Source organism: Urtica dioica, chromosome 6 (genome assembly GCF_054948205.1).
Source record: "Urtica dioica subsp. dioica isolate 48M chromosome 6, U.dioica_male_clone48M_v1_H2, whole genome shotgun sequence".
NCBI lineage: Eukaryota > Viridiplantae > Streptophyta > Magnoliopsida > Rosales > Urticaceae > Urtica > Urtica dioica.
Window position 1 is genome coordinate 44,572,575 of NC_142761.1, and position 21,405 is coordinate 44,593,979.

At 35.4% G+C, this 21,405-nt stretch overlaps 3 protein-coding genes across 4 annotated transcripts; 1 reads left to right on the forward strand and 2 right to left on the reverse strand.

The window, feature by feature from the left end:
- The first annotated feature begins 3,637 nt into the window (after nt 1–3,637).
- Nucleotides 3,638–6,481, forward strand: GPX3 (glutathione peroxidase 3). The gene is made up of 7 exons (XM_089616779.1): nt 3,638–3,839; nt 4,172–4,248; nt 4,410–4,471; nt 4,549–4,667; nt 5,686–5,853; nt 5,942–5,997; nt 6,205–6,481. Exons 1-6 carry the CDS (start codon nt 3,687–3,689, stop codon nt 5,978–5,980), a joined length of 618 nt encoding a protein of 205 aa, XP_089472905.1. The 5' UTR covers nt 3,638–3,686; the 3' UTR covers nt 5,981–5,997; nt 6,205–6,481.
- Nucleotides 6,482–9,353: 2,872 nt separating this feature from the next.
- On the reverse strand, nt 9,354–10,967 carry LOC149394551 (uncharacterized). Of its 2 annotated transcripts, XR_016299818.1 has the most exons (4): nt 10,466–10,967; nt 10,193–10,372; nt 9,913–9,983; nt 9,354–9,808 (listed from the first exon to the last, which is right to left on the reverse strand). XR_016299818.1 is itself a non-coding variant. In XM_089617509.1 (2 exons), exons 1-2 carry the CDS (start codon nt 10,860–10,862, stop codon nt 10,293–10,295), a joined length of 477 nt encoding a protein of 158 aa, XP_089473635.1. In that variant the 5' UTR covers nt 10,863–10,967; the 3' UTR covers nt 10,012–10,292. The 2 variants fall into 2 exon arrangements, 1 of the variants encoding a protein (XP_089473635.1); XM_089617509.1 differs by lacking the exons at nt 9,354–9,808; nt 9,913–9,983 and having other exon boundaries at nt 10,012–10,372.
- Nucleotides 10,968–16,808: 5,841 nt separating this feature from the next.
- Nucleotides 16,809–21,405, reverse strand: INT1 (inositol transporter 1). The gene is made up of 6 exons (XM_089617341.1): nt 21,072–21,405; nt 20,716–20,786; nt 19,612–19,947; nt 18,996–19,103; nt 18,522–18,707; nt 16,809–17,711 (listed from the first exon to the last, which is right to left on the reverse strand). Exons 1-6 carry the CDS (start codon nt 21,211–21,213, stop codon nt 17,046–17,048), a joined length of 1,509 nt encoding a protein of 502 aa, XP_089473467.1. The 5' UTR covers nt 21,214–21,405; the 3' UTR covers nt 16,809–17,045.

Genomic DNA, 21,405 nt, shown 5'->3' on the forward strand with positions numbered 1-21,405 from the left:
ATAAGAAAACAGTACCGAAATGTCATTTTCGAAAAAAATAAATATATATTATCTCTTTTGATTTTAGTAAAAGAATTGTAAATCTTTTTTTTTCGTTTTAGTCGATTTTAGTAGAGTGACATGAGTTAAGTAATATCGGTGTCAAATTTCCTTATTTTTTGTTCTTCCTTTCTTTACTTCCTTCCTTTCTATCTTCGATCCCTCTCTATTCCTTCCTCGAATTATCTTCTTTATGTGGAATGCATGGATCTCGGCACCGCAGTGTTGGAGGTCGAGACGGGACTGGTTAAGAGGGTAATGTCTCCCATCATCACTGGGCCATCTTGAATAGTTTCTGAGATTTTGCAACGTATTTATTAAATTTTGTGTTGGTAATATAGTTTTAAAGGTTTCCTTAAACATGTATATGTCTATACTTTTTATCCTAAAATTTGAATGATACCATTTATCAATATCAATTATAGCATCAAAGATTTATGATATTGAGTTGGTAAATACACAACGTAATAGTTGTGTCTATGTTTAAATCAAATTCATATTTACAACCCTATAGCGAATCAAGAATCGAACTCGACTATAACAGGTTCCAGATCGTCGAAATTCGTGAGCTCTTCCATCACGAGATTCTTCTTGCAAGCGAGCTCTAACTAGGTGAGATGAATCTTTCTCCAATCGGGTTGCGAGATCATGCATGCATTTCAAGACCGAGCTACCTTCGAGCACATTTACCAAAATTCCTTAATCATAGTCAACCATGTGGTCCAGAGTGGACTTTATGTAAGCGTTCACGTTAAAGCTTATCTCGTAATTCTCACTCTAGAACCTACCGAAGAGATTCTTCGCCGAGTGATCATATTTTCTTACGCACGATGTGGATGGAGGATCACGAGATAAGGATGATCGACTTTGTTTCCGAAATGGGCTCGAACGTGAGCACTTAGAAAAGAAGGTCCACTCCAGACCACATGATCGGCTATGGTTGAGGGATTTTGGTAAAAGTGTTGGAGTGTAGCTTGGTCCTGAAATGTATGATTAGACGTGATCCTGCTCACGGAAAGAGCATATCTTTGAGTTCATTGTTCCTTTGAATGTACACAAAAACCCCAAAACGTCAATAATTTATTTGCTAAGATATACGTTATTGATTGGAAAATAAAAAAAAAGACTAGACGTTGTAGGGTGAGTGTACTCTTTAGGCTGACTTACTAGTATGAATCACATCGCAAATCAATTGTCACCGAGTTTTTGAAAAACGCAAAAAGAAAATGATAATTGTCACCGAGTTTTTGAATATCTCCTTGTCTGACTTACTAGTACGAATCACATCGCAAATCAACTGTAAAACACAAATTATGAATCCAAATGAGTTCTCAATCTCACCCCATAAGATTATACAAATAAATTTTATGAACAAACAAGATTACAAAAAAACCTGAAAGTTGCTAAGAATGAAGTGTCATGTTATTACTAGATAATAGATTTATGTAACAACAAATTTGAAAAGATAAACACAAACAAGAATTACTACACAAATGATGAAATTTATTTACCTTGTGATCTTTGCACAAATGATAGAAATCGCCGCCCCTAATTGCAGATTAGAGAGTCTAGTCATAGAGATTTATTAAACTACAACACTGATCTACCCTACTATAAGATTACAATATGACTAAAAGTTTATTGGGGAATTTTCTTACGGAAGAATCGGAGATTATAGAGAGGAAGTCACATATTGACTGAACGCTGTGGTTTGGAAGTGACAAAAATGGGTCGATCGAGATTTGTGTTTTTTGCAGCGATAGACAATATCCACAAAAATGGTTAAACCTTTCTCAATTTCCAATTGCAATACACTGACGTCTGATGTTTGGTCGGGAAACGCAAAAATGGACCCTTGACAACGCCACAAACAACAACGCCATGATTAGAGCTTTACGAACTAAGATACCCCATCAGGACTCCCTTTTACACCAAAGATGTGTTACTCATATCATTAACCTAATAGTGAAAGATGGGTTTGTACATTTTGCCGAATGTATTAATAAGATTAGAGAAGCAATAGTTTGGCTAAACAGTTCCAACTCAATAGTAAACGAACTAAAGAGGCGTTTTTTATTTAACATCCTTGACGATAGGAACTTTCACATCAATAACAGGATTATGTGGAACTCAACATTTTTATTGTTGAATACCTTTTTGGCCGAAGGTTATGTCAAAGTTCTTAGAGATTATGTAAACAGGGTCGGAGGCCATAACATAACTGAAGCAAACATCGAAGTGGCTAAAGTTTTTTTGTCGTTTTCTTAACGTTTTTTTATGATGAAACATGTGCATTGTCGGCCGTTTACACACCCACATCTTATTAAGCAATCCATAGTGTTACAAAAATTGAAGAACATTTGCATGATTCCAATTGCTTTGAAATATTTCAACCATGTGTCGAATTTATGAAAGCAAAGTTTTCAAAGTAATGCGGGTTAGGAAAATAAAAATTCTTATATTTTAGACTCCCGGATGAAATTGGAAAGTTATCTTACATTTTTACAATATTTGAAATGCACTACCGGCGAAGCTTACGTTGCACACGATCATCAAAGGGTCGTGGAAGAGTTTTATTTATTTTTCAGAGAATACCAAGGAAAAATTCCAACTCATCCCGAGCTGAGTCCACCCCGAAACGCATCAACGAGCAAATGAATGTACCATGAAATGTGACATTTTGTTCGAGCAGGGAATTCATTTTCAGGATCATCACCACATCCAACAACCTCTCGAGAGACATCCGAACACGACGAGATCGCACTTTACAACTCTCAACAATTCGCCTCCATGAATCAAGACGACCTCAACTTGCTGGCACGGTGGAGGCAACACAAAAATATGTTCCCAATAATGTCAAAGATGTCCTGAGATATACATTTGATCTTGATTTCAATATTTTCATCCAAATCCGTATTTAGTAGTTCAGGTCGCATCATCGACGATCGAAGGCAGAGCTTGAAACCCGAAATGGTCGAGGCCTTTGACTATTTACAAAGATTGGTGTCAACATGAAAAGCGTGCGCAAGAAACATTTGTGAATATCGATCTTGTTATAATTTTGATGTACGCTTCCAAAACACGACTATACATGAGGTATAATATTGTTACATGTTTTTATCATAATCTTGTAGTAATGTTTTAGCTTTTTTTTTCTTTTTCTTTTTAAGTGATTAATAAAGATGCAATTCAGTTTACATTTTAATCCCTTTAATTTCTCATTTGAAATTATTTTTTATTTTTTTAATTACGTTAACGAAAATTCTTATTTTCATTAAGTCTAACGAAAATATGTTTACCGTTAAGCACTGGAAGTCAACTAAATGCTTAACAGAAGTACCATTTCCGGGTAAAGTTACTTCCGTTACCTACGATACCCAGCTTAAGCTGTGGCTGTGCGTGGAACTTTATTTTCACGATCGAATATTTGGGTCTAAACGACATGTCACATAAACGACAGCACAAAAACGACGACATTTCAACGCAACAAATGTCTTATTATTATTATTATATTTAAACAATGAAATGGTCGTGATAACATGCATTAAATAAGAACAGTTGTCAGATACGTTGACGATGAAAAGATGTGGAAGAAAGAATACAAGATTGATTTTGTCATATAATGGGAACCAAATAGAAATAGAGTCATGCCTTGGTTGTGTAAACTAAACAACAAGAGTTTATTATTCTCTTCTCTCTTTCTCGCACTTTCTTTCTTCTATTTCCGCAACTATCAACCTTCTCTTCCAATGGCCGACTCTGTAAACGCTCCCAAATCCGTCTACGACTTCACTGTCAAGGTTTGCATCAAATTCCTATTCCTTTTCATTTTCTTTCTTCATTGTTGTGACATGTTTTTTGACTTCACAGGTCAAACTCCAATTAGACTAAAATTTGAATTTCTATTCTAATGTAATGTTTAAACAATTAAAGAATCTATCTTTTTGCTGAGTCTTATGATAATAGATTTATTTGAATATCAATTTATTTGGGGTAGTCTTTTTCTGTTTGATTTTTAGCCGATAATTTATAGATTTGACTAGAGAGGGTTTTTTTTTTTTTTTTTTTTTTTGTTGTCTCAAAATATAATCTCTCCTCTATCCAGTTTGGGTAATTTGGGTTTATTTTTCAGGATATCAGAGGAAATGATGTGAGTCTGAGTGAGTACAAAGGAAAGGTTCTTTTGATCGTCAATGTTGCTTCACAATGGTATAACCAATATTGTTGAATTTCTTCACATAGCTCACAGTCACAGCTCTTAATCTTTTTAATTAAAAATAAATTTCAAAGATCAATGTGTGTCTAAAACATCTAGGCAATTTATATATTTGTCTAAAAAAAACTCACCTTGTTATCGATTACTTTCCCAGCGGCTTAACAGAGTCCAACTATAAGGAACTGAACGTGCTCTACGAAAAGTACAAGAGCAAGGGTATTAATTTATATAATTAATTTGATTAATTGATGTGATGAAGAATCATATATGGTTTGGTTGTGTTTTACTTACAGGGTTGGAGATATTGGCATTTCCTTGCAACCAATTCCGAGGCCAAGAACCCGGAACCAATGACGAGATTCAGGATGTTGTTTGCACTCGCTTCAAAGCCGAATTCCCGATCTTTGATAAGGTTATTTATGTCATTTTCATTCATATATATATATATATATATATATATATATGGCTTCAATCTCGAGACTAAAGCTCAATTTTAGAAACATTTGTCCGTATCCCCTGAGTTTTATTGAAATGCATCGTTCGCTAGTTTACATTTCAAAAAAATCGATCACAATTTTTCTCCTTAGTTTTAGACCTTGTGCCTAGTTAATTGTTTAAAAATTCTCTTAATCGGTGTTTTGGTTGAATTTCAGCTGTTAATTTCTCTCGGTTTCTGGTAGAGTGCATACGAATGTAATTTTTTTGGCTGATTAACTCGCAAAAGTCAATCAAATGTCGATGAAGGGATAAATTTTTTTTCCGGTTGATAAAATATATGGTTAATTTAACAAGAAAAAAATTATGAGAGGAAGATTTGTGATCGACTTTGAAATGCAATGTATAGCTATGAATTTCAATAAAAACCGATATAATTAACATGCATGAATTTCGATTAAGGGATATTTTTTTTGCCGATTAATAAAATAGGGTCCATTATGCATATAGCCATATTTACTCTTTAAGATTGCTATTTAGCCAATGTTTGGTAAATAGACACATCCACATATTTACACGCTTAAATTGACGTAAATACCCCAATGAAAGAGCAAACTAGGAATACCACGTCATGTTTGTAGCTATTTACCAAACGTTGGCTATATAGCAATCCCAAACGTCTAAGTTGGCTAATTACCTAAATTTTTGTAAAATATGAGGCTGATTAAAAAAAAAATCTGATAGGAAGATTGTGATCGACTTTGAAATACAAGGTAGAATTATGGATTTTAATATAAACTGATATAATTAACATGCAAAAATATGGACTAAGGGATAGTTTTTCGCCGGTTAATAAACTATAAGGCAAATTTAACGACAACAAAAAAAACTGATAGGAAGATTGTGATCGACTTTAAAATGCAAGGTGTTATTATACATTTCAATAAAACTCATATATATATATATATGTGTGTGTGTGTGTGTGTATTGTGTAGATAGAGGTGAACGGTAAAGACGCTGCTCCGCTGTATAAATATCTGAAATCGGAGAAAGGTGGTTTTCTAGTGGACGGAATCAAGTGGAATTTCACAAAGTTTTTGGTGGACAAACAAGGAAATGTCGTCCAGAGATACGCTCCGATCACAACTCCTCTCAAAATCGAGGTTCGAATTTATTTTCCGTTCTTGCTAGCGATCACCGGATATTTGTTCCGTATTCATTTTCCCTTTTGTTGATTGTCTGTTTCTGCAGAAAGATATTCAGAATCTGTTGGAAACCGGGTCTTCATGAGCCTCGCTCGTTCTGAGGTAAGCAATCATCTTAGAATAAGATAATTATAAGAATTAGTAGATGATGAGGGATTTTAATAGTGAATAATTAGAAGATATTAGTATCATGTTAGCCCGTAAATATTAAGGATTGTTATGCTATGTTAAGAGAGTTTGAGAATGTTATCTTTTGTGTCTTTGTTGATATTGTTATGTGAATAATTAGGTTTATATGGTTTATTGCAGGAAGTGTGTGAAATGTCGGAAAACTGAAATGCTTGAAATGTCTTGTGTTTATTATGGGACGAGTTAATACTACAAAATTACAATTGTGTATGTACAAAAAAATTAGTCTCTTCTTCCTTCATTTCAATGGAAAATAAGAGTACTCTCTCTTCTTTTTTCTTCTTCTTTTTTTTTTTTGTTAGTGTGAGAAGTTACTTACATATAGCATGTTTCTATAATTTGGGGATGTATCACTTTTTCTTTTTAATAATCAGTATTGTTTGTGGAGCTACAAATACATTGGATTTCCCTTGGAAGACTAGAAAAAAAAAACGTATAAATCGGTATTGAATGGTAATTGTAAGTCTAAATTCATAGTGATTTTGATGTCAATTTAATGGTCTTTTTAGCGAGTTTTTGTTTACTTCAAAGGCAAAATTAGAATTGATTTCCACAGCTTATCATTAGAGACTTAGAGGTGGTACAATCCATTTGTGAATAACAGAAAGAGGCAAAAAAATAAATCATTTTATCTCGCTCTATATGATATGGTATCATCAGAGGGTTCTATTAGAAATTAGCGAAGAAATTGTTCAGCCGCCATGGAAATTCCGATTCCGATTCCGATTGCAATCCATAATTAGAGACTAATAGGTGATACAATCCATTCGATTACAACAAAAGGTGATTCCGATTGCATGATTCTATTATTGTCAAGCTCGATGCCACAAAATTCTTTGCATGGCCTTTTTTTAAATAACAAAATTGGGAAAAAACAGGCAACACTTTTTTTTTTTTTCAACCGAGGTACTTGTAGAATTTCCCCCCAAAAAAGCTTAATATATGGGATATTCGAATCAGGCCTCTTTTTTTAAGAAAATAAGATAAAAGAAAATCACGCTGGGCTAGTCTTTTTTTTTTTTTTTTTTTTTAAGAGACAAATTCCGGTTGTGATGCTCGATTTAAGCATCAATCTTCCTCCTTGATTTTTGATGCTATCTCTTCATTCTAGTGCCAAACTGTCGATGAAAAAAAATCTTTAGCGGAGACTTGTGTATACCGAATAGAGTCAGTCGATGCAACAAATTTCTAAGTTGAATTGTTCCTATAACATACAAATCTAGTGACGAGAAGAATAAGATAAGTAATTATTTAGGGTGTTGATATGCTAGTGCACTGTGAGTGTATCTAGAGATTTCTTTGTAGCCTTCTTTTGCCTTTTTATACTATTGAATTTTCATTGATCGTGGGTTGATCGGACCCAGTTGATAATTTTCGTCCACGTTCTGTGTATGAGTTATTTTGATAACTGCTTTGTTTCGTTGTGACTCAGAAGTTATTTTGCCTTTATAAGCATTTACTTCGTACTAGTATTTTAGTAATCTCGAGTTTTTTGGACTTCTTGGTTCCGCTCAGTGGTTATCGGACATAATATTATGAGCATGTTCGTTTCTCGAGTTATTTAGTCCACGTGCACTTTGTTTGGACTTTCAATTTGGCGATCCGGTAAACCTTAGTCAGCCTTTCGTTTTAAGTTTAACCCCGTGTAATATATATATATATATATATATATATATAATTCTTCTTTTTTTTTCTGAAATATATATAATTCTTCATACTTATCTAATAATAAACTATTTGCGTGTCACCTTCGTATAAGAGAGTAATAGAAATTTCAAAAGCGCAGTTTTAAAATTGGCTAAAAATGTACTGGCCTGTTTGTCAAGCATCCTAATAAATCATGCAATATTAATAACTAACTAACTAACGTTCCATAATTGATGTAAAAGAATCGAATGCTATTACTCAACTGGGCCACGTATGAGGAAACGAGAGAGAAAAGATTGACTTGAGATTAAGGAGTCAAATAATTGGAAGAAGTTGCGTGTCTACACAGAATTATAATTACCTAAATATCATATTATATAACTTGTACGTTTGGCAACAATAGCTCATTACGTGATATATTTTTTTATGTACACGAAAAAATATAATTTAGAACCCACAATCGTTGCATTCATAGTTCATACTAATATATTATATATAATCGGGTCGTAATCAAATTAAAGAGTTGACCGAATCAAAGATGATTGAAGCTGACTGTCCAATAATATCTATGGATCGTGCAGATCTCCAACTTATTCAGAATTATTATAGCTTTTAGGGGAAGGAAAATCTTCAAATGGGGATTAAGTTATTATTTATTGAAGTGCCATTCACATTATGATATATATATATATATATATATAATTATTTTTAAGGCAGAGCTCAATAATTTGTGGAATCTAGATTTCCTGGCGCAATCTACTCTCCTAAATTTTATTTTATTTTTCCAATCCTTAGCCTCTCAAGGTTGTCACTATCATTGTGCCATAATAATACTTGGCCTTATAAAATGGTAATAAACGAATGGATAAATGAGACTAAAATAAAACGTGTCTCTCAAAGCCATTTCTCTGGAGAGCATTGAAGGATAAGGACTCCTTAGTTAGAGAGGAGGTTAACACGTAAACAAAAAAAATACTCAAGATATGCTACTTTGTATATTTTTTAACGTCAAATAGATTTTAATATATATATATATATAATAAGAAATTTTTTTTAAAAAAAAGAGAGCTTGTGTGGCTGTGTCCATGTCTATAGCTAATGCTGGATACTTGGTAATTGATCAACATTTATAATATATATATATATATATATATATATATATATATATATGCCAACAATTGATGAGAATATTATCCAAAATTTTATAGCGTCGACTGTTGTTATCTTTGTGTCTTGCTAGAATTTCCAAAGTTTAGTAGGTTTTCCATGGAAATTTTCCATGGAAATTTTCCAATCACTCAGTAGAAGTTCCATGGAAATTGTAAAAAAAACAATCATCAGGTCATGAGATTTCGGAGGTTATAGCTTTGCCAGAGTTTGAATGGTTTTCGCCAGCACCGAAAACCAAAAACTACCAACTTTTTGGCCAAATTTCAATCCTCTAAAGTCATTACTTGAGGACCACCGAAAGGCGGTTTCAAAAATTTAAAGACGACGATGATCCGTATCGCAAACTAGTCTAACATTGACATTATCGCGTTATTCGTAGTTCCAACTCACAAGTCACCTTCAAGTCATACTACAAAACACAGAAACTTATCCACCTATCTTCCAAAGTCCGAAAAAAAACATTGACATAATCGCTTGTTCGTTAACAACAAAAAATACAATGACTAATGGCGAAAAAGAGGAATCTAATTGCAAGTCCCATAAGCACATGAGAGAATATCCTTTGCCAAAGGTTAAAAAAGAACTTCAATGGTTACGCAGAGGTCCACGACACATTTCCAAGAGGATTCACATTTCATAAATCTTGGTAGTTACATGTCACATTTCAAGTCACAATACACAAAGAACGACGAAGAAACAGCAATTACATAAAGAAACAAAGTGGGAGTTCGATTCAAGTTAGCTATAACAAATATTAGGTTCGCTTTTTTAACCCCGAAAAACAAGCACAAAAATCGGAAAGCGAAAGATCACAAGTGACGAGTCAGTCGGTCGTGTTACTTGGGCAACGCCGGGCAAATCAGGTAAATTATGACTCTCTGTCACCATATGGGCAAAAACCATATAACTAGCCAAGAGAGAGTTAAATAAAAGCTATGTCAGAGATCATCGCAGAGACGATAAATTAGGCGATGAGATCGTTTTAGTCAGAGTCAGAGTAAGGTCAGTTACCTCGGCCGATCGCAGAGGAACCGAAAAAATCAGAGTTGGGTTGGTGAAGCTCTTAACAAAAGCTCTATTTGCTGCATAAGTTAAAAAAAAAAACCCAAATTCTAAGCTACACTTAACCTTCATAAACAAAATAAGAAATAAAAATCAATGAGCCTCATTCAAGTCATAAACATTATTATTATTTCCATTTTAACAAAGAATACGCGTTCGAATATCATCCTAGTCCCCAAATTTGAAAGTTTTTGAAAAAATCAGCCTTATTTTTCGATCGATCCCAAACCTGCGGATTAGCCGAGCAGCGATCGGATCGCCGATTAACCAAGCCTTTGATTGACGATCATTCTTTCTTCTTCTTCTTCACGAAGATCTCTCTCTCAAGATCAGCTGCATAATTTGACCGTACAAGCCACAGCCTGAGCCCAATATTTCAGCCTCGCCTTGACATCTTCAGGATGATCGCCTACACCAAAAAGGAAAAAAAAAATGAGATCTGTCAGAAAAAAAATCATTTCGAATCGCACAATAACAAGACATCGATTCAATGACTACTCACCGGGAGCGGAGATCCTCCAATTGGGGACGGGGTTGGCGGATTCCGGCGGCGGAGACTTGTCGGCGGAGACATCGTCGATGTACTTCTGAGACATTGAATAGCAGAGCTCTAGGGCAGGCAAGGTGTTGCAGAGCTCTGGAATCTCGTCGTAGCTGAAGCCGAAGCCCAGATCCAAGCAGCCTTTGAGCTCGTCGAGATCTTCGTCGGTGAGGCTCTTCGTCCGAGACAGATCTTCCTGATCGGCCTCCACATAGCCCTCCAGAAGAACCTGCTTCGTCTTCTTCTTCTTCTTCGCTACACTTCCGTTCTCTGCTTCCGAGCTCGACGACGACCATGTTCTCGACAGCTCTCCCGTGGCCATCGTCGATTCCGATTCGCTCCACAAACTCTGTTCCATTTTGTCTAATCGCTGTGTTTTTTTTGTTTTTATTTCTTCTTCTCTTTTCTTACAAACTTTGTCTCTCTGTTCGTTTTGTTTCAAAGTGTCTCAGAGGCGGTATATAAAAGCAAGGGCATCTGTCTCTACACTACACAGCGAATTATTCGATTTCTTTTTTATTATTTTATTATTATTATTATATTTATTAAAAGTCTTTTGTAAATGGAAAAATATTATATTTATCCTTTGTGTATTTATCAAAATGTTGTATTTAGTTCAATTATTTTTAGAAATATAAAAATGTCCTTTAGCATTTCTATATATCAATTATATATTTTAAACCGGATTTACCTACCAAAATCCTCCATTTTAATAAGATTTTGTCTACTTTTTTATTTAATTTTTTGAAAAGGCTAAAATGCCCTCACTTTAAATGTTTAACATTAATATTAATAAAAAAAAAAGATTAAAGAAAAGAGGCTAGATGAAATATATTGTATTTGCGGACACGGTAAACTCTGGCGTATTGGGATATGTTCATCTGCTTCGTCACCTTAGCTTGGGCTCATCCTGCGCATTCGGACGGCACAAACCCGGAAGGACGGGCTTCCGAGACTGCTAGAGCGCCTGACGGAAATCCGAGTTCCGTGTGACACGGAAGAGGCGACTTCATTTTCTTGGATCGACGGAAGCGAAGTTGGGGATAGACAACGGAACGCTGGATTCCTGCAGAGGTTTTTTTTTTTTTTTTAATATGGGCCGTTGGATGTAAAATCCAACGGCCAAGATCTCCTCTGCCATTAATGACTGGTTCAGATCTTGGAAGCTTTTATTTCCGTTAAGCTATAATTCGACCGACGGAAATTCAAGTTCCAATAGCACGGAATGCCGTCCTAGTAGCCTCGGAAATTTTTCTTCCATCGTGAGTCGAAAATCTACGTCGCCGAACACGGTTGTGCCGATACCATCCGATGCGTAGGTTGAGCTCGGGCATTTGGTGTGAAATACATCATTTCTCATCTAGCCTCTTTTCTTTTTTGTGAATATTAACGCTAACATTTAAATTGAGGGCATTTTGGCCTTCTTAATAAATTAAATATGAAGAAGTAGACAAAATCTTATGAAAATGGAGGATTTTGATAGATAAATTTATTTTAATATAATTAATATTAATAGAGATATTAAGGGACACTTCTTATATTTTTATGAATTGTGGGAACATTTATCGCATTTCGTTACAACACTAACACATGTGAGGCAGATGATATTTTTCCATTTTTAAATTCCCTACAAAAAATAGTAATTTATTGTAAAATCATAGCATTTTTTTTTAAGATTTCATAGTATCTTGTATATGTTCCTTATTATACCGTTTGAAAAAATTAGTATCCCAAGGTATGAATTTTATGACATAATACGACTCTTCAATGTGTATTTGACGGTCTTGAGCAGTTGGCGATCAATGAAAGTTATTAGTAGGATTTGTAGCTTGTTCTCTGGTATCGACACCTCACAATCAAGTGTTAGGTGTGCTGGGCGCGAAACAATTTCTTTCACGACTTCGCTGAAATGTCTCTAACTTGTATTGTAAAAAATGCATCATAGCGATTTGCTGAGTTTTAACGGGCCAAAATTTTGGGTGGAACAACACTAGAGCAGATGAGGAAAGAGAAGTCGATGTGGAAACGTTCAAAATTGGGGAAGGTGAAGATGAATGTAGATATCGCTGCCCCAAATGATGGATTGGTATTTGAAATCCACGAGGGATTGGTATTTGACAAGACAAGACACACAAGTTTCATCGGTTCCAAACGAGATTACTCTGATTGAGTCGAGACGATCATTGACAACGTTTGAAGCGGATAGTCGCACACTCCCTAGCTCGTGAGTCTTAATTTCATTCCGACGTTTATTATATTTTTTAATACCTTCTATATATTGTTAATGTAATTTTCGTAGACTCGCCGATTGTTAATAATAAGGTGACGTTCTTGTTAAAAATGATATATATGTTTCTATGTATTGAGCGATACAAGTTACATAAGTTTTTGTAATTTTTAGCCGTAAATAAAGTATTTTGTTTCGTTGTATTATCAATCATGCCCAATTATAGACATGCTATGATATGTGGATGTTAGAATGGGCATAATTTGGCATGGTCATAGCATATGGTGATGGACATGAATGACGGTAGATAGACAATTTTTATGTTTTTTTATGTATTTTATTTTTATTTTTAAGAAGAAGACAGTAGACAATTGTTTGTGTTGACGAAGACTTGATTGATTGATAAGATGACACGTACATAAGGCTGTTTACCACTCGACCAACTGGGTCCTGGGTCACAACGTTTGTGGGTTCACTATGTTCGATTTGCACTTTGCTGAACTTTTTTTTTTTTTTTTATACCAAGGGTTTTTAATTTTTAATTTTTTATCTTGGTTTAATTTTAATTTTTTTTTAATTAACGTTTAGTCAATAATTAGAAATCAATCAATCTTATAATTAACTAATCTTATTGTTAACTAACTAAAAAGGAAAAAAAAACCCTTTAACCAGTTTCAATTTATATATAAATACAAAAGACCATTAATTACATTGTTTTTTAATTAATAAATTAGTATTTAACTTTATTTCCTTATTTTTCTCACCTTTTCTCTCATACAATCATTTTTTTTTCTTGATTCGTAGCCATATATCTGTTAATAATCGTTTACGATAGTTAATTAAAAATCATACATACATATAACACGTTTATAACGGTTAATGTCGCTAAACACAACTCACAAAGTAAAAATAACCGACAATGTTATGAATTATAAATAGACCACCAAAGCGAATATTCAAAGTAAATACATTGTGGAGACTATGATACTACCTGACTACAAAATAAAATGGTAAAATCAGTCTTCATGAAGTTTATATTTTCTAAGATTTTACACACTTAGTTCTTATTTTTGGCACTATGTTTATCCCTTTTTTTATTTTTTTATTTTTAAAGGTGTATTCTTCTCCGTTATGGAGAATTATTCGTTGTCTATGACCTCAAAGTTATTTGCTAACCACACATAACATTTCTGTTTGCAATTGCTCAATCTCCACTACCAAATTCAATTTTGATCTGTCTGTTTTCTCCGTCCGAAGATGCAAATTTTGAACTTAGATCGGACGCAATACTAATGGGTGACACCGACCCTTTTATCTCGTACTTAACATGTGGCTTATGAGTAGAAGGTGAGAGCTATAACGTGACATATAATAGATCCAAAAACTCCTCGTATGTCGTCCGCGCGAGTATTAAGACAACCTCACTACTTTTGGTCTCGTAACGTTCAGGTTTCACCCACATTTTGTTATGCTTGACGAATGCATGAATGTGTCTATCACTGCACATAGTCCAAATATACAAAAGAAATAAAAATTTGTAACAAATTAAGTAATTTTTTAGAAAAATGTCGAAACGACCAGAGTATTTCTTGACAACATGTTATCACGAAATACACATGTTTTTGTGATATTGTTGTCACAAAATATTAAAACGAAATATGGGTTTTTGTGACAATGTTGTCACAAAATTTTCATCGGGAAGACATTGTTATCACGAATTTTTCATCGGGAAGACATATGTTTCGTGATAACATGGTCTAAACAAATTTATTTTGTGACTATGTTTCATGAAATATTTAACAAAATTTGGTTTTCCGTTGAAGATTTCATGACCTTGTTGTCACGTAGGACAACATATTCACAATGCCTTCAACTGAGAACTAGATTTATTTAATGATTTTTCGGAGGCGCTAACAAATTTTACAGATTTTGGGAAAACATTCAACGAAACCTAAGTCAATATGAACAGCTTACCGGAAGAGAAAAGTCGGAGCTTGCTGCTACGGAAGTAGGAGAAAGCTTGGAACTGGTAAGAGCTTGGAAGTTTTCGTTGTGATGCGTAGCTTTGTCAGAGCTTTATCACTGTGCTGTGAGAGAGAGGAAGAGCACGGACGTACAGGAGAGAGCGCTTTGTCGATGTGCTGGGAGAGAGGAAGAGCACAGACGTGTCCACCAGAGAAAGATAGCTGATCGGAGAAAATTAGGAAGAGAAAGAAGAGAGAGAAAATCGGTCAAATAAAATGAGGAATATAAAGTAAGAGAGAGAATGAGATATTTGATTGAGTTGGTTTATTTTTTTGTTAGATAAAAAATGGAAAAAAATAGAAATATGTTAATTGATATTAGGAAATTTTCTCTCCTAAACTGGTCTTATTTGTGATTAAAAATCACAAACATAATTGAAAAGAGCAAGTTTTTAGTCCTAATGGACAATTTCTATAATAAAAAACCACCTCTCTATCCATCTATTTATCTATTATCCATTGTCCTTCTTTTAAAAAAAATATTATCCATTGTCTTATTTGTTTTTTCTTTTATTTATCATTACATGATATGATGGTGTTTGATATGCATAATTGATGCATGTATATTCTATGTATGTATGTATGTGTGTGTGCTGATATGGCTATTTACGGTGGGCCACGTGGGCATCTAATTCATGAGAGAGAATATCCAATAAGACAACTACAGCCCAACAACCCACGTGGCCAGTCGCTTTCTCTCAATAATTCCCCGCGAAACACGAGTCAGCATTCGGTTGCCTATATTTAATCCTTGGGTCCCACCTCGTTTTTCTGCGCAAGGCTGTACGCTGTGTATATTCCATCATTGAATAAAATCACGCCACGTCAGATAGCTGAAAATACTGATTGTGAAGTGGTGCACAGGGGAACTTTACTCCTACACGCCTCTTAGTCTTGGTTGTCTTGGATTTGTTTCAGAGACTAGAAAGTTCTTTTGTCATCACTCTACGACCAATAATGCCACCTATTTTATTTTTGTATTCTCTTTCTACCCAATTGATTTTTCATCTTATTTTATATTTAAATTTAATTGTTCCTTTTACGTGGCTCTTTTTCTTTTGTCTGTTTTTGGTGAACGACCTGGCGGAGAAAAATTGGTTCAATAAATACAGGTTTTAATTATTAAAAGAAAGACCTGGGAATCGGGGATTAAGAAAGTGTTCATTTTTCTATTGCGATGCAATAACTATATTGTTAATAATTGGACGCTTTATGCTCTTTTTGGAGTTTTTTTTTTTGCATCGATACTATATTGCTTCTCAGACGACTTATTATTTATTTGTTTATTTATTGTGATTTGTTTGTTTTGTGTACGTAATAATACGTATTTAAATTTTAATTCTCAGGCAAAAAATGTTAAAGTAAGATGTGGTTTTGGTGGGTCTGACACGTATGGCTGCTCATCTAATTTCTAACATGCCTAGGATCTTCAAAGATTCATGTCTATCAACTTAACACATATGTGGCAACAAAAAAGATATTAGCCTATTATCAAAACAATTATTTTGACACCATCTTTCCTTTTATTGAGATTTCAGATAGAGAAATAAATCCTCAAAGATTAGATTCTAATTGATATTATGATCAGTTATCAAACAGCTGTTTATATATAAAACTTTTAACTACAACAATGCATGCATATTAGTTATGATACGAAACGCATGTTCTTGTATCAATTTTATTGTTCAAGGCCTAGAACCTCTCTTTAAGCTTATCAAAACGACGGCAATTTATACTCAACATGGTTTATTAATTGCATGATTAAAGCCTTGATAAGTGAAGAAATAGCATAATTATCCTCAAAAACATAATTAAAATAATCAACCCTAGTAAAACCTATCTAAATGACCGCGTCTTTGTGCAGGTCCATCGAAAAATCTATGCCCCAACAAATTTACTTCCGATCTAAAAACAGTATTATTGATGAAATCACACACACACAACATATTAGATTCAATAATGTAAGAATAACATCAAATTCATTAATTCATCAAGGGCGATCAAGAAGTAGGCGCTGAGAATCAGTCGTAGTTCCAAACGTTTACGTTGGCTATTTTTCTAATTTTTTGAAAAATCTATGCCCCACCAAATTTACTTCGAGTCTCAAACATTATTATTAGATTCAATAATGTAAGAATAACATCGAATTCATTAATTCATCAAGGGCGATCAAGAAGTAGGCTCCGAGTATCGGTCGTCGTTCCAAACGTGTAAGTTGACTATTTTTCTACTTTTTTGAAAAATCTACGTCCCACCAAATTTATTCAATAATGTAAGAATAACATCAAATTCAATAATTCATCAAGGTGCGATCAAGAAGTAGGCTCCGAGCATCATCGGTCGTAGCTCCTTCTCCGTAGGCTCTCTTTTTCCAAAGATTCTCGACCTCCTCGAAGGTGAGGCCTTTGGTCTCGGGCACGAACGCGAACACGAAGAGGAAGGCGAGCACGGCGATCCCGGCGATGATCAGGAACGTGGGTCCCGCCCCGACGGCTCCGGCGAGCGAGAGGAACGTCTGAGCCACGACGAGGTTGGAGAGCCAGTTGACGGTGGCGGACATGCCTCCGCAGATCCCCCGGTACGCCTCCGGGTATATCTCCGAGTTCACCGCCCAGGGCACCGGACCCATCCCCGGCGAGAACGACCCGATGTAGAGCACGAGCCCCGAGACCGCGGCCCACGACGCTGACGTGGACGACGGAGACGATGACGTGGCGAAGAAGGCGGCGGAGAGGACGGCGAGGGAGGCCGCCACGCCGGAGAGGCTGGCGAGGGCGAGGGTTCTGCGGCCGGAGCGGTCGATGAGGAAGATTCCGAGGACCGTACCGGCGGCGTTCATGGCCGCCACGGCAAGGGAGAGCAAGAGCGCCAGCTGGTTCGACTCGAAACCCGCCATCTGGACGATCGTCGGGCTGTAGTACATCACCGTGTTGATCCCCGTGAATTGTTGGAATGCCTTTCGTTGTTTTCACCGAATTATAAAAAAAAAAAAAAATTAATGTCGGATAATACAACAAGACGATAACTCAGAGAGAGAGGACGTATTTGATGAAAATATATACTAGTCAAATAAACCACCGAAAATCTACGAATTGCTAAATAGCCAACATTTTGTAAATTTTTTGTAAATAGCTACATCAACTTATTTACGGCGACAAAAATACCCAAAAACATTGCCTCTTATTTTGGGGTTTTTTTTTTTTGTCTTTTTGAGTGTCGTAAATAAGTTGAAGTGACTATTTACAGAAAATTAACAAAAGATTGACTATTATACAAAACGCTATAAGTCAATGACTATATAGCTAGAAGACCCAAAAGTTAAAGGGGACAATATGAATAAAATAGAGGTAAAGATGCAATTTTTAAAAGTTCAGGGGCATATATGCCCCTACTGGTATCCACTTCCATTTACTCTCTTGCTCCCACGTTTTTTTTTTGCCAAATCTATCCTTGTCCCCCAAAAACCAGTACCAATGAGGCAAGGCCATTTCAGGCCCATCCACTTATTTTTCACCCGAGGCCCGCCTCTAATAAGTTGCCGGTAATGGTGACTTGTCAAAATATTGAGATCATAAGAACATGTATGGTTATCATGCAAACAGCTCATGAAGGTTCTAAAATATCTCAAATTCTATCGGAGTATGTTAATATTTGATCAGTTCGGTTTTTAGACCGATCTGGATTTATTTTTATTTTATATTGTTCCTTGAGATTTTTAATGCCATTTGAAAAATCAGAAATTCGAAAAATGTAATTTGAGTCTTACCTGGAGACCGGCACCAGCGAGAAATGCGAGTCGGATTTCCTTTGTTTTAAAAACGTCCCAATAACCAACATCCCTTTTCTTTCTCTGTTCTTCCTCCAACTGCGAGGAAAGGTAATCGACCTCGTCCTCTAAACGAGCAGAATCGTAAATCTTCGCGAGCACAGAAATCGCCTCTTCTTTCCTGCCCTGCGTCGTCCGAATTTCAATTTGTAACTAATTGATTAACAAAATAGCTTAATGTTTTACTTTTTAAGCAAAATAGCTAAAGTTGCGTCTTTTTTAATTTGAAATTGTTATCAATTTTTTTAACAATTGTATACAAGAAATTTACCCGTCAAAATATTTATCGTCGCCTCGTACTTCCACGTTTTTGTTAATTTTGACTATTCCACTAATTTTAGACAAACTTTGGCTATTTTATAAATCCATTAATTATAATTGGCTATATAGCTATAATACCCTTTAATTGATCACCTTCATGAAAAGCCATCTGGGAGATTCCGGCAAGAAAAACATGAGAGAGAACTGGACAATGGCTGGTATTCCTGCAACTCCGAGCATCCATCTCCATGTTCCCGGAACCTGAAAATCAACGAGTTAAAAAATAAACGGAACATAATAATAATATTGAGCAAATTTATTTCATCGAGCTTATAAGTTTTTTCGCTGTTTTCTACTTTTATACAAGTATCTAATTTAAATTTTCAAGTACAAAAACAGAAAAAAAAGATGTTATCTTTACCAGATCTATCTTCCCATAATGGAACAATAATCATGGAAACAGTAAATTACCAATATGCAATCAATATTCAAGAAAAACCAAGCATCGTCGAAAGTAATTCACCAAAAAAAAAAAAAGAGAAAAGAAAAGAAATAGATAAAAAGAATGGACTCCTTATAGATGTTTCTCAGAGCAGAAACTCATAAGATAGCAAGCAAAGCCCTGATTTCGATTTCGATCTTGATTCTGCTCCGTGATAACTACGAAAGCATAAACCTACTCTCATCATATTGAAGAGAATCATATTATACTAGTGTGTTTGGTATTGGTTGAGCACTAAATGAGGTATTGATAATATTACCTCCTAACCTGTGTGAAGGCAAGGTTGACGAGGTAGGAGAGAAACTGACCGCCGGTGATCATGAGCACGTTGGTGCTGACGAGGCCGCCCCTAATCTCCGACGGAGAAGCCTCAGCGATGTAAACCGGAGCGGTCACCGAAGCCACTCCGATGCCCAGCCCCACCAGAACCCGACCCAAAACCAGAACCAGCGGGCCCCGCGCCGCCGCCATCGCCCCCGACCCCAGTGCGAACACGACGTCCGCCGACATCGTCGCCTTTTTCCGTCCGTACGCGTCGTTGATCCAACCCCCGCCCGACGCCCCCACCACCGCCCCCACCAACGCCGCGCTCACTATCGTTTCCTGTCGGAATCAAGCCGATAAATTATATATATATATATATATATATATATATATATATATATATAAATTAGGTAAATATTGCTGTTTAGCCAACCTTCATCACTAAGTATTAGGTAAATAGCCACAGACTTTGACGTGTAAATAATGATTTATGGCTATTTACCAAAAACTTGCTAAAGGTTGGCTAAATAACAATCCAGAAGACTATATATCTGATGGACCATATACATATATATTATAGTTAAATAGATGTCTAGTTTCAGAAATAAGTTTAAAAAATTAGGTAACTATTGCTGTTTACTTTAGCCAACCTTCACTAAGTATTAACTTGACGTATAAATAATGATTTATGATTATTTACCAAAAACTTGCTAAAAGTTCGCTAAATAGCAAACCATATATGTAAAAAAGATTATATATCTAATGGATCGGAAATATGTCTTCACTGGTGTTGTCAGAATAATCATCTCGTCGAGACATTCGCACTGGTACCGGATTTAGCAAAAGCGTAGGTCTAGATCACGAGTAAATAAATATAGACACAAAGTTTTTTTTTTTTTTTTTTTATTAAAGAAGTTGAGTAAAATTCGTACAATGCGCTTGATCGTATCAGAAATAGGTCTTTCACTTATGTAAAAAATAAGTAGCTCACCGAGACATTCGCGCTATATCTAAATTGTGATTTATTAACTTTGAGAATTGGAGTTATTTCTAAATTTCACTGTTAATTTCGTGATATTTGAGGCTTAACTTGGTTGTGGGTTGTACCTGAAGAAAACTGCTTTGCTTAACGGCCTCGAAATCGTCTTTGATGTATAATAGTGCGCCCGATATCACACCTGCGAGGAAAAAAAAGGAAAAAAATTCAGATTGATCAAAGATGATGAGAAATAGGTTCAATTCCCTGTGTCAATTCCTTTCCAAGTTCACACATTTCACCATTTCATTGCTTTATCTGTGTGTCTAAGCTAAGCAGAGACTCATGAGGAAAAAATCATTCAACCAATCACACCCAAACCTTAATTTATTTCGTTTTTCTATTATATCATTCTTGGCCACTAAAAAAAAGCTTATCAGATTCAAATCGGATCGAGAGAGAGAGAGAGAGAGAGAGAGAGTATAACCTGTGTCGTATCCGAAAAGAAGACCGCCGATCCCAGCAACGACGGTGAGATTAAGAACATAAGCGTTGTTGAAATACGACATCTTTCGCTCCGGGTGTGAATCCAAATACCCTGAACTTCCCGGCAAAGAGTCGATTGTCATCGTTCTCACTCTCCTCCAGAGTATAAAATAATAGTTCAGAACAAACTCTTAGGCTTAGTCATAATCAACAAATTCAGGTAAAAACCGCTTTCAAATCAAGTTTTGAGCTTTTTTTCTCTCCCGTTTTTCCCTTGAGTTGAGAGTCAGAGAGACCGAGTTGAAAAAAAAAGAGGGCAAATATGAGATATTCGT

What these genes read in the sequence shown, in the direction of transcription:
- LOC149394551 (XM_089617509.1), bottom strand. Translation starts at nt 10,862, where the DNA reads ATGGAACAGAGTTTGTGGAGCGAATCGGAATCGACGATGGCCACGGGA. An exon ending in TTGGAGGATCTCCGCTCCCG is followed by an intron (nt 10,373 to 10,465) that starts GTGAGTAGTCAT and finishes TTTTTGGTGTAG; the next exon opens with GCGATCATCCTGAAGATGTC.
- INT1 (XM_089617341.1), bottom strand. Translation starts at nt 21,213, where the DNA reads ATGACAATCGACTCTTTGCCGGGAAGTTCAGGGTATTTGGATTCACAC. An exon ending in TCAACCTTGCCTTCACACAG is followed by an intron (nt 19,104 to 19,611) that starts GTTAGGAGGTAA and finishes GTTGATTTTCAG; the next exon opens with GTTCCGGGAACATGGAGATG. An exon ending in TCGCTGGTGCCGGTCTCCAG is followed by an intron (nt 17,712 to 18,521) that starts GTAAGACTCAAA and finishes AAACAACGAAAG; the next exon opens with GCATTCCAACAATTCACGGG.
- GPX3 (XM_089616779.1), top strand. Translation starts at nt 3,687, where the DNA reads ATGCCTTGGTTGTGTAAACTAAACAACAAGAGTTTATTATTCTCTTCT. An exon ending in TCTACGACTTCACTGTCAAG is followed by an intron (nt 3,840 to 4,171) that starts GTTTGCATCAAA and finishes TTTATTTTTCAG; the next exon opens with GATATCAGAGGAAATGATGT. An exon ending in CAACTCCTCTCAAAATCGAG is followed by an intron (nt 5,854 to 5,941) that starts GTTCGAATTTAT and finishes CTGTTTCTGCAG; the next exon opens with AAAGATATTCAGAATCTGTT.